Below are 12,763 nucleotides of genomic sequence, written 5' to 3'. Positions count from 1 at the left end.
CGCCTCCGCAACTTCCCGGTATGCCCCGCGCCTGCTTCCTGGCAACGGCGCCGAGCAGCCGCGCCTGACTTCCTGGTACGGCCCGCGCTGTCTCCTTGGCAACGGCCCCCGCAGTCTGGGGCTCTAGCTCGCCCGGCTCGGCAATCGAGGTGTGAGGCGGCGCCTCAGGCCTCCGGGTTACTGGAGGGACCCTGGGAGTGCGCGACGCACCCTCGCCCTCCACCCGGAAAGGTACGGGGAGACTCCTCAGGGCGCGCGGGCGTTCCGGGAACGTGATGATTTCAGGGCCGCCTCTCCGGGACTCCGAATCCGCGCCTCCTCACTTCTCTTGGCTCTTAACCTTCTGGACCTGCTCCAGCCCCGAGAGGATGTGTGGCTCGTGCCTGCTCCGTTTGTGTTAAGCTGCTATGAGAAAATGTAAATTAAAAAAAATTAAGGCAAGGAATTATTCGTTTGACCTTAGGGATAAAGTTTCCCTTAAGGTTAGATTCCTACTTTAGCAGAATCTGGTGTCAGATATGCTGCTTCTCCATTCTTGTTACTGAGCCGAGATTGATATAACTGCCAGTCACACAGTTCCACCCCCAAGAGTCAATGTGCAGCTTTCAGACTTATCTCCCTTATCCCACCAAACACACTTTGGGTAGCAGCTGGTTTGCTGGACATTTATTTGCTCTGACAGAGTTCACTGAACACCTACGCTCTGCCAGTCGCCGAGGACACAGAAAGGTGTGCTTACACTCAGGTTCCTTCATGGCCTCAGTAAGGTGGGGTGAAGGGGACACTGACCAGTTCTCAGGTGGCTCTCCAGTCGCACAGAGGAGACTGATTAAATGAGCGGCCCAAGGTGGGCCTGGGGAGGGGGCGGCGGATTGTGACTGAAAGGCTGGGCTGGGGGGAGCTTAGTCTGACAGTCATCTGTAGCCCTGGCCTGGGCTTAAATGCTCATTTACAAATGAGAGTTCCTGGGAAATTGGACTTCCTCAGCACTATTCTGACCTTCCCTAGGCCAGGACCTTTATCTCATCTCTCTGATAAGGAGGATTACTGAAAGGCTCTTTTCAGTTGAAAAGGTTGTGAGTCCATGCACTTTTCTTAACAGTTTCATTTGGCCAGATAGCATCACTTCTATGGGGTCAGAAGCAAACAAAGATACATTGGGAGTCCTGTTCTGCAGTTTTTTCATCAGTAGATTTCACTAATATTTTCTGTGATCTTGATAATCCCACGTAATATAGGGATTTCAAGGTATGGGTCCCAGCTCTGAAGTTCCAGTCCATTGTGTTTTAGTATTGTCATGATCACCTAGCCACTTAGGTGATTTGCCTACTCCTTCCCTCTCTCTCTGCCTTCTTTTCTTCCTTCCTTCTTTCCATCCTTTGCTGGTTACTAGTTTTCCTTCTCACCGGCATTAGGAAAAACTTAACTGATTAATACATTATTTCATGGAAGGAAGTGGTATAAACAGACATTTCCTAGTTTATGTTCGATTCCAAGGATGTTTGTAATTGGCCACCACCATGATGAAGCCCATTGGCCATACACCTCAAACTACACAGGTAACATTTTGTTTTCTCATTATGCACAAAAGGTTTTTGTTTTATAGCTTTGGAATTGTTGAATATGGACTGATCTGACTCCAAGGCCCAGTATTCAATTTAAAATCATGCTTTCTTAGCAATTTAAAATAAAACTCATTTTTCATAATTATTAGCAAAACATTTTTCATTTTGATGAAATAAAAGTGATTTTACCATGCACATACTCATATGAAACAGTCCTACTTTTCATAATTCTTCTATGCATATATAGTTTCTTGAGGAATTACAGCTTTACCTTTAACAAATTTATATTCAGTTAATAAAAATACAATTTTAGATTTGAACTGCATTTGTGAAACTTCTTGTTTTCAATCCAGGGAGATTGTTCTATACACAGTGTGTATAATAAAAAAAAAACTTCAGAAACTGGATCAGAATTTGCTTGGGATGGGAGAAAATTCATTTCAAATCCATATCCCTCTTCACATCTATAATAACAAATGCAAATATCCTGGTTTAAAATCTACAGGAAAAAAAATCAAAAGAAACCAGCATCATGCTAATTTGTGGTTTAATCTGAACTCACCATTTGTTCGGGGAATGCAATGGCAACCCACCCCAGTAGGAAAATCCCATGGACAGAGGAGCCTGGTAGGCTGCAGTCCATGGGGTCGGGAAGAGTCGGACACATCTGAGCAACTTCACTTTCACTTTTCACTTTCATACATTGGAGAAGGAAATGGCAACCTACTCCAGTATTCTTGCCTGGAGAATCCCAGGAACAGGGAGCCTGGTGGGCTGCTGTCTATGGGGTCGCACAGAGTTGGACACGACTGAAGTGACTTAGCAGCAGCAGCATTTGTTAGTTAAAACAGACATAAGGGACTTCCCAGGTGGTCCAGTGGTTAAACCTTCTCCTTGCAGCGAGGGGGTGCAGGTTTGAGCCTTGCTGCAGTAGCTAAGATCCTGCATGCCTTGTACCAAAAAACTGAAAACATAAACAGAAGTAATATTGTATCAAATTCAATAAAGACTTTAAAAATGGCCCATGTTAAAAAAAAAATAGACATAAGGTGGAAAGAAAGAATTACACAAAACTTGTGTAGATCTGTATATTTTAGGGAATTGTAAAGTTCTTTTATTTGGATGTTTTTTGAAAAGTAGGCAGGGAGTATAAAGTCTTAAACATATTGTTGATTGGAAAACATATATACATCTCAGAACTTTGGGGAAATTTGACTGTTACTCACTTCTGCCAAATTTAACTATCTGAGGGAAGGATTTGTTTTTGTAAAAGACTGTCTTATATTGGAATCTGCAGTATCTCTACTTTTTAACATTTTCTCAAGTAGTTAAAGTTAACCAACATTGGGTCATTCAATCCACTAATCAAGGAATCAGTATCACTATCAGAAACTTACATTTTTTTGTTAGGAATAGTTCAGCACCTATTAGATCTGACCTCTGGATCTTTCCTCTTTAAAGCATTGACCAGTACTACTTGGATGCACTTGACCATCTCCTAGGAGGCTTGAATGAGACTTGGAGTTTCTATAAGCAATCAAAGAAACAGTTCTCTCTTGTTTGGAGCAATGCTGAAATTCCAAGAGGCTGCTAAGTGTGTGAGTGGATCAATAGCTGTTTCCACATGTCCAAAGCCCTTGATCGCAAGAAGATACATCCTTCAACAGAAACTTGGCAGTGGAAGTTTTGGAACCGTCTATCTGGTGTCAGACAAGAAAGCCAAACAAGGAGAAGAATTGTAAGTAAAAAATACTTCATGCAAATCTTGAGTTGGCTGCTGTGTATGAGCAGCTCTTATGGAGTACTGTTTACTTTGCTCTTTGCATTAAAATAAGAATTTAGTAAGAAAAGCTCCTTGAGTGGTGTCTTCAGATGAGATTGTTAAAGGCATTTCAGCCGGTGAGTATAATACAGTGGGGTTCAGTTCAGTTCAGTTCAGTCGCTCAGTCGTGTCCGACTCTTTGCGACCCCATGGACTGCAGCATGCCAGGCCTCCCTGTCCATCACCAACTACTGGAGTTTACTCAAACTCATGTCCATTGAGTCAGTGATGCCATCCAACCATCTCCTCCTCTGTCGTTCTCTTCTCCTCCTACCTTCAATCTTTCCCAGCATCAGGGTCTTTTCCAAGGAGTCAGTTCTTTGCATTAGGTGGCCAAAGTATTGGAGTTTCAGCTTCAGCATCAGTCCTTCCAGTGAACACTCAGGACCGATCTCCTTTAGGATGGACTGGTTGGATCTCCTTGAAGTCTCAAGAGTCTTCTCCAACACCACAGTTCAAAACCATCAATTCTTCGGCGCTCAGCTTTCTTTATAGTCCAACTCTCACATCCATACATGACTGCTGGAAAAACCATAGCCTTGATTAGATAGACCTTTGTTGGCAAAGTAATGTCTCTGCTTTTTAACATGCTTTCTAGGTTGGTCATAACTTTCCTTCCAAGGAGTAAGCGTCTTTTAATTTCCTGGCTACAGTCACCATCTGCAGTGATTTTGGAGCCCCAGAAAATAGTCAGCCACTGTTTCCCCTTCTGTTTGCCATGAAGTGATGGGACCAGATGCCATGATCTTAGTTTTCTGAATGTTGAGCTTTAAGCCAACTTTTTTTACTCTCCTCTTTCACTTTCATCAAAAGGCTCTTTAGTTCTTCACTTTCAGCCATAAGGGTGGTATCATCTGCATATCTGAGGTTATTGATATTTCTCCTGACATTCTTGATTCCAGCTTGTGCTTCATCCAGCCCAGTATTTTTCATGATGTACTCTGTATATAAGTTAAATAAGCAGGGTGACAATATACAGCCTTGACGTACTCCTTTTCCTATTTGGAAACAGTCTGTTGTTCCATGTCCAGTTCTAACTGTTGCTTTCTGACCTGCATACAGATTTCTCAAGAGACAGGTCAGGTCGTCTGTTATGGGGTAGATTATATGAAAATAAGATTTTTATGCATACCAAAGTCTCAGTAACAGCCTTGCTTCCACTTAGCTTGATTGGGATTTGAATGAGAAAATAAAAATTGTTTATAAAGACTGCATTTTTAGAAGGCAGAGAAGGCTGAGTACTGAAGAATTTATGCTTTCCAACTATGATGCTGGAGAATACTTTTGAGAGTCGTTTGGACAGCAAGGAGATCAAACCAGTCAATCCTGAAGAAAATGTAGAAATGTTACGAAATGCAAATGGATGGTAATTCACATTTGAGGTAAATAGAGTGTACTGAAAGTGAGTGAAAGTCACTCAGTCATGTCCAACTCTTTGCAACCCCATGGACTAGTCCATGGAATTCTCCAGGTCAGAATACTGGAGTGGGTAGCATTTCCTCTTCAGGACATCTTCCCAACCCAGGGATAGAACCCAGGTCTCCCGCATTGCAGGTAGATTCTTTACCAGCTGAACCACAAGTGAAGGAAATATGACATTGACTTTTTTTTAACTTTTTTCCGTGGAGGAGTTGTTCATAGCCTGCAGTCATACAGCCCTCAAAGTAGACATTTAAACCAAACAGAGGTTCCCATCTCAAGTTATCTTGTATTTTTGATGCACATGTTACTTTTTTCCTTTTGATTTTAATTGAACCCTGTAAACTTTCATGGTAGAGAAAACCTCTTAATGCTATTGGACAGTACATCTCTTACAAATAAGGATGAATCTTCATTTTTAACTTAAAGTTGTTTGAATTTGCTGCAGTGAAAACTTAGTTGGAACTGAAAATAAGAAATGTGTACATCAGAAACAAAGAGGGAAAAAAAGGAGAAGGAAGAGTGATCTGAGAAATTAGCCCTTATCTTAAGAACAAATTTCCATCCTGTAATCTACTCTATCTTAGAGGTTTTGATGCTACTCTGAATTCTTCCAGCTTTTGCCCATTGGTTTAGAATCAGTGTGATACACTTCTTTCTACTTCTTAATATGCCATAAAATCTATAAAAGTAATTGTTACACTGATATTTCTATTTTATTTTTTAAAAAATCAACCTTTTAAATGGTCTCTATGTCCAGAATTTTTAAAAGTAAGTATCTAGACTTAATAATTTTTGATGAACTCCAATGTGAAGAATGGGAACAGTGCTGGCATTTTTCTGGTGTCCTTAGGACATGCTTTATGACTCCAAAAAATATTTTTTTAACTTAAATACTAGAAATAACCAAGACATTTAGAACAGGATGATAAATTTATGAAAATTATTAGAGACTCTTTATGGAGACATTAAGAGTAGACCTAAATCTGATCCAAGAGTTCTAAAAATCACAGTGTAAAGTAATGTATACAATTTTGGTTTCTTCAACTAATGAGAAATGTGAAGAATTTTAGAGTTAACAGGAGGCCTAAAAAGTTGTATGAAGACTAAACTTGAAAATTTCAAACTTGAGATAATAGGTGATAATGGGTCTGTGTATGTGTGTAAGTGTGTAGGGAAGCAGAGAGGAGATTGGGAGAGAGGAGTGGGCTGGGGATGATTGGGTGGGAAGTGATTTGTTAGTGACCTTTGCAGTACCTGAACTTAAGAGTTATGACTTGAGCTGAAAAAAGCCTGGATGTGTAGAATGAATTCAACAGTGAGGATAATTGATAAATCACTTAATAGGAAAGGTCTAGTCTAGAATCTCTCAGACAGGAATCATTCATCATCAGAATCTCTACAACATATTATATACTGGTCATAATCACTTCAGATACGTTTGGTTTGGCCTGTAGAGTTGTTTCTTTTAAAATTAGCTGCCAGTAATTCTAAATTAGCTGCCAGTATTTAAAAATGGGCAGCTCTCCTAACAACTCTCCTAAATTGAGCTTTTCATCTTCTCTTGAAAAAAATTAGAAGATTTGTTCATATTTGCTAATGCTGCTGCCTGTGTAGCCAGTACAGACTGAAGCTGCAGGCAGTGGCCTTCTTTAGGCAGATCCTAGAGTCCTCTCCAATTAGCTACATTCTTGCCCTTTCTTACTGTCTCTTACACTTTCCACTACTCGCCTGCTTTTGTAGACGTTTGACTTTAGAGCTGCTGAAATCATGAAGGATTGTGAATATGGCTGCTCATGGAGTCTTAGAATGCTCAAAGAAAGGCAGTGCAGTGTCACGGTTAAGACCACAGGCCTTGGAGGTGAACAGATCAGTAAGTAAAGCCAGTCTTGTTCTTAATTGAGATTAAGATTATACAAGTACCTAATCTGAGCTTCAGTTTTCTTAGACATCACCTGGTAACTACAACTGGAAGTGAAAAAAAAGTGTTAGTCACTTAGTCGTGTCCAACTCTTTGCGACCCCATAGACCGTAGCCCACCAGGCTCCTCTGTCCTGGGATTTCTCAGGCAAGAATACTGGAGTGGGTTGCCATTTCCTTCTCCAGGAATCTTCCTGACCCAGGGATCAAACCTGGTCTCCTGCATTTCAGGCAGATTCTTTACCATCTGAGTCACCAGGGACGCTCTGCTGCTACTGGAACTCTAAGTGGAAGCGTTTCTTTTGTATTCCTCTTTCTTTCTTTCTCTTTGGCTGGCTTTGTTTCTGGGCTTTGGTCTCCGTTGCTACATGCAGGCTTTTTCTAGTTGTGGTGAGCAGAAGCTGTTCTTTGTTGCAGTGCATTGATCTCTCATTGGGGTGGTTTCTGTTGTTGTGGAGCATGGGCTTTTGGTATGCAGGCCTCGGTAGTTGCAGCTTGCAGGCTCTAGAGTGTGGGCTCACTAGTTGTGGCACACAGGCTTTAGTTGCTCCTCAGCACATGGCATGTTCCTGGACTAGGATCAAACCCATGTCCCCTGCACTGGCGGGTGGATTCTTAACCACTGGACCACCAGGGAACCCCTTACATTCTGCTTTTAAGCGAAAAAAGTCTCCAAGCAAAGCTATTTGATATTAGGTATGTGATCTTGGAAACTTCTAGAATCTTTCTTGAGATCATAATGCTTCTGTTGTCATCTATTCTTTCCTGTCTCTCTGGCTATCTGAAAGAAACTGGTCCTTAGAATGCTGACCTTTTAGCTGTGTAGGGCAGCAGCTCACCATTGATTGCTGTTTTTAATGCACACATAGAGGTAGGAAACTAAACTCATATTTTTAGCATCCTTTCCTGGGAGTGTTGAAAGTTGTACCTTTGGTTTGTGATCAAACCACATTAACAAGCACTGCCCATTCGCCAAGTCGTTTCGTTAGATTATGTTTTTTATTCTGCTTTACATACTAGGTCATAAACATAGGAAATTGGTTTAGAGATAGGTAGAAAATACCTCCTAAAAAGATTTCTATAATGTTATGAATGCTGTTCCCTTAACAGATCAGAGTAGATCTGATCTTTCTTCATGTTTTGCAGATACACTCCTAACTTTTTAAGATGATAAGGAGAGGGTATGGTATCTTTGGGTTCACAGGTGTCTCAGTAAAGAATCTGCCTCCAATGCAGGAGAAATAGTTTGATCCCTGGGTTGGGAAGATTCCCCTGGAGGAGAAAATGACAACTCCTACAGTTTTCTTGCCTGGAAAATCCCATGGACAGTGGAGCCTGATGGGCTGCAGTCCATAGGGTCACAAAGAGTCAGACATGACTTAGCGTCAGCATGCATGCACACATGCATGCATAGTACCTTCCCATGCTAGACTACTGCCTGGGTACCCGTGTTAAAGGAGTTACTTGACAGTCCATGAGCCTCAGGTGGTCTCTAGGTCATTGTTAACAGTTTCTGTGAACTCTAGGTCCAGGAAGTATGCACTTTAGATTTAATTAAAGAACTTTCTTGCTACTGCTAAGTCACTTCAGTTGTGTCCAACTCTGTGTGACCCCATCCCTGATATTCTCCAGGCAAGAACACTGGAGTGCGTTGCCATTTCCTTCTCCAATGCATAAAAGTGAAAAGTGAAAGTGAAGTTGCTCAGTCATGTCTGACTCTTCGCGACCCCATGGACTGCAGCCTACCAGGCTCCTCCGTCCATGGGATTTTCCAGGCAAGAGTACTGGAGTGGGGTGCCATTGCCTTCTCCGAAAGAACTTTCTTAGACAGTTGCAATTTGTTACTGTGCCTCTTGAGGGCATCACTCTACCATCTACATTATTCATATACTATGAATTTGTGAATTTGAATTACAATATAAATATCACATTCCTTTACTTTTTTATTGACTTTCTGCATTTACTATGAAATTTTTAAAAAGACTATGGGCATTTTACTTGATTAATAGATATTTGGAGAGAGGGGGAATTTTTTCAGCATAGAAATATCTGGCATTCTTTTTTAGTTATCACAGTAGATTAAAATTAAGCTTAAAATGATTAGTGAATGAGATGGGGATTTTACTTTATTATACTCTGTGTCATGAAATTCATAAAACAATATTTGGGAATATTTTCTTTCATAATAAATTATAGAAACTCTGGTCTAATGATAATGTGAAGGTGTGATAAAGTTAATGCATATTCCTAAAATTTATTCTAATTCTGGCTCATAATTTTATATTTTTTGTTAAGCTGTCACTTTTTTATTATGTAAACCAAAGGTTTTGATAAGCTAGGAAGTTACTTTGATACTTATAATAGTATGTGTAATTTAATAGGAATCATGGGCCACAGTTGGTAAATTTCAACATTAATCTTATCAGCATAGAATGCTGGTTTTTAAAAAATTTTTATCACATTTAAGATTCAGTGACATTATTATGTGGAGTTTATTTTCTGCTCTAGTCTTTTAGTTTGTCAACTCAAGCATGTAGTACAATTTATGTAATAAACCTTTGGTTTAGACCAAGAACCAGAAAGGAAACTGAAGCAATTGGATACAAGGTTTGGCCCTTAGGAACTTCCTTTCTAGAAGAGACGTAAAAGAACCAGCAGCCAGTGCAGTGCTTCAGCCTTTGCGTGGCAGGTTGCTCTTAGAGATGTGAGAATGGCCACTGCCCAGCTTCCTCTTAGCTACCTGAGGTCATTATTTTACTAGTTTCTGTGCTTTATCTCAGAGCTTTCATTTTCTCCCCCTTTGGTTCTATCCATGAAAATATCTAAATATTTGCCTCCTTAACTGTGCACCTACACTTTGGTCTTTGCCTGAATATGCTCAACATGGTTAACATTGGAAATGCCTTTTCTCTCCACAGGACATTTTTTTTCCCCAGAATCAAGTCTGTTTAGTTTAAGATGAGGATCCTAAATAGGAAAGGCCACCAAATCCTTAGAGAAATGTTCCCAAGCCCACACAGTGAGGCCCAGGACCTTGCCTTCCAGGAAAGCTCTGGGTCCTGTTTTAGAGTGGATTTTTTTTTCCATTTATTTTTATTAGTTGGTGGCTAATTACTTTACAATATTGTAGTGGTTTTTGTCATACATTGACACGAATCAGCCATGGATTTACATGTATTCCCCATCCCAATCCCCCCTCCCACCTCCCTCTCTACCCGATCCCTCTGGGTCTTCCCAGTGCACCAGGCCCGAGCACTTGTCTCATGCATCCAACCTGGGCTGGTGATCTGTTTCACTCTAGATAATATACATGTTTCGATGCTCTTCTCTCGAAACATCCCACCCTCGCCTTCTCCCACAGAGTCCAAAAGTCTGTTCTGTGCATCTGTGTCTCTTTTGCATACAGAGTTATCGTTACCATCTTTCTAAATTCCATATATATGTGTTAGTATACTGTATTGGTCTTTATCTTTCTGGCTTACTTCACTCTGTATAATGGGCTCCAGTTTCATCTATCTCATTAGAACTGATCCAAATGAATTCTTTTTGATGGCTGAGTAATATTCAATGGTATATATGCACCACAGCTTCCTTATCCATTCGTCTGCTGATGGGCGTCTAGGTTGCTTCCATGTCCTGGCTATTATAAACAGTGCTGCGATGAACATTGGGGTACATGTGTCTCTTTCAGATCTGGTTTCCTCAGTGTGTATGCCCAGAAGTGGGATTGCTGGGTCATGTGGCAGTTCTAATTCCAGTTTTTTAAGAAATCTCCACACTGTTCTCCATAACGGCTGTACTAGTTTGCATTCCCACCAACAGTGTAAGAGGGATCCCTTTTCTCCACACCCTCTCCAGCATTTATTGTTTGTAGACTTTTGGATAGCAGCCATCCTGACTGGCGTGTAATGGTACCTCATTGTGGTTTTGATTTGCATTTCTCTGATAATGAGTGATGCCTGACTTCAGACTCTACTACAAAGCCACAGTCATCAAGACAGTATGGTACTATCACAAAGACAAAAATATAGGTCAATGGAACAGAATAGAAAGCCCAGAGATAAATCCACGAACCTATGGACACCTTATCTTTGACAAAGGAGGCAAGAATATACAATGGAAAAAGACAACCTCTTTAACAAGTGGTGCTGGGAAAACTGGTCAACCACTTGTAAAAGAATGAAACTAGAGCACTTTCTAACACCATACACAAAAATAAACTCAAAATGGATTAAAGATCTAAATGTAAGATTAGAGTGGATTTTTAAAAGTCTTAACAAGCAGATTTCCCTCCCAGCCATGGAAACAATATGGGAGAGATGGAGGCTAGGGGCTGCTGATAGAATTAGTTATATTGACAGCAAGAGCAGCGTGGTCTTAGACCTTGAGAATAAAGGGGGTGAAAAGTTATAAAGAGGCAATAAAAAGAAACCCAGAACAGTCCAGGTCCTTTATTGTAAAGCTAAAAAAATGGCTGTCCTTAGCCCAGTCCCTCCTGAGAATATCTCAGGTCTCTAGCCCAGTTCCAAAGTGTTGTGTTGAGTTGTAACCACAATAGGGGTAGGGCCAAGGGGGTCAGGGCTTTTGAAGGACAGAGCCATGCTAAAGCCATCACATTAAGATCCATTCCTCAGCTTTTCATCTTAATACACCTAGAGATGATCAGTCTAGGTGAGGGGCAAATTCAGATAAGACGACTCTATAAATCATGATGCTACTTCTTAATTCTAGGCTTAGAATGAAGAAGTATCTCCTTTCATGTACCTCCCCACTATTTTCTGGGGTGAGTCTGGAGAAGCTGAATGTCTAATCAGAAGTGAAAGTATAACTAAAACAAAATAGGTGGAAGAATTAGTTATCTGATTAAATCAGATGGAGGGTCTCTTCTTCATAATAGGGAACGTTGTTCCCAGTGACTGTTTTCCTGGGAACCCTCAGAGCCAGTGTATGTCTCCTGAACACTCCGGAGGCACGTACTTACAAGTAACCATTGGCTACCTCCTTTTCCAGTATTGAAGGTAACATGCATGCATTTTATAAAAATACATGTGTGCATAAAGCAGGAAAATGACCTGTAATCCTGCCATCCAACTTCTGGTGTTTACTGTATGCACTGACAGACGTTTATTCAGTCTTTAAGGAAACATGGCATTGGTCATGGTAGTTGCCTCAAAGATTGAGGACAAGGAGTGAAGGAGACTTACTTTCCACTGAACCATTTTTGTACATTTGGAATTTTGTACCATGTGCAAGCTTGAGAAAATCCTCATAATAAATAAAAGAAACTCAATATTCGTTCAACAAATCTGGTGACCAGATTCTGGTACTCTCTTTGAAGTGGAAGTGAAAAACTGCTGTGCCTTTTTGTATCCTCAGAGATATTATATAATGACTATTTCAGTGTATCCTTTCTGTCAGTGGTACAAGTCTGGAACACTAATGAATAACCAAGCTTCAGTCACTGAGAAGTGATGGGCATTCTGTGCCTCAGTTGACAAATATTTGAGCCAGTTCAGTTGGTAAAGAATCCGCCTGCAATGCAGGAGACCCCGATTCGATTCCTGGGTTGGGAAGATCTGCTGGAGAAGGGACAGGCTACCCATTCCAGTATTCTTGGGCTTCCCTTGTGGCTCAGCTGGTAAAGAATCCACCTGCAATGCGGGAGACCTGGGTTTGATCCCTGGGTTGGGAAGATCCCTGGAGAAGGGAAAGGCTACCCACTCCAGTATTCTGCCTGGAGAATTCCATGGATTATACAGTCCATGGGGGCCCAAAGAGTTGGACATGACTGAGCCACGTTCACTTTCAATGGATTATAGCCATTTTTGCTGAGATGTTCAGTTTAATTAGAAAAAAAGGACTTCATCCATTTTCAAGTTTGTTTCTAACACATTGGGACATGGAGAAATCAGTTCTCTTATAAGGAATGAATTAAAAAGGCTCCCTTTCTGTGTATATGTTTTCACTGTTTATGGAAAAGGACATTATTTCCTCTTAGAGAATTAATAAATTGATTTTAGTAGCCTGCCAGTGTCAA

General features: G+C 40.8%; 1 protein-coding gene across 4 annotated transcripts in view; it reads left to right on the top strand.

The window, feature by feature from the left end:
• The first annotated feature begins 100 nt into the window (after window positions 1–100).
• The window catches only part of NEK11 (NIMA related kinase 11), a 272,469-nt gene continuing 259,806 nt past the window's right edge, over window positions 101–12,763 (top strand). For 3 of the 4 annotated variants that reach the window (XM_065942797.1, XM_065942795.1, XM_065942799.1), the window contains exons 1-2: window positions 101–231; window positions 3,027–3,303. In XM_065942797.1, coding sequence (XP_065798869.1) covers window positions 3,077–3,303 — 227 coding nt within the window. In that variant the 5' untranslated portion in view covers window positions 101–231; window positions 3,027–3,076. Of the gene's footprint in view, window positions 232–1,452; window positions 1,560–3,026; window positions 3,304–12,763 lie in introns of all 4 variants that reach the window. The other variant, XM_065942796.1, reaches the window with a different exon arrangement.

This window comes from Muntiacus reevesi, chromosome 8, assembly GCF_963930625.1.
Source record: "Muntiacus reevesi chromosome 8, mMunRee1.1, whole genome shotgun sequence".
Classification (NCBI taxonomy): Eukaryota; Metazoa; Chordata; class Mammalia; order Artiodactyla; family Cervidae; genus Muntiacus; species Muntiacus reevesi.
This window is presented reverse-complemented; position numbering and strand designations above follow the sequence as displayed.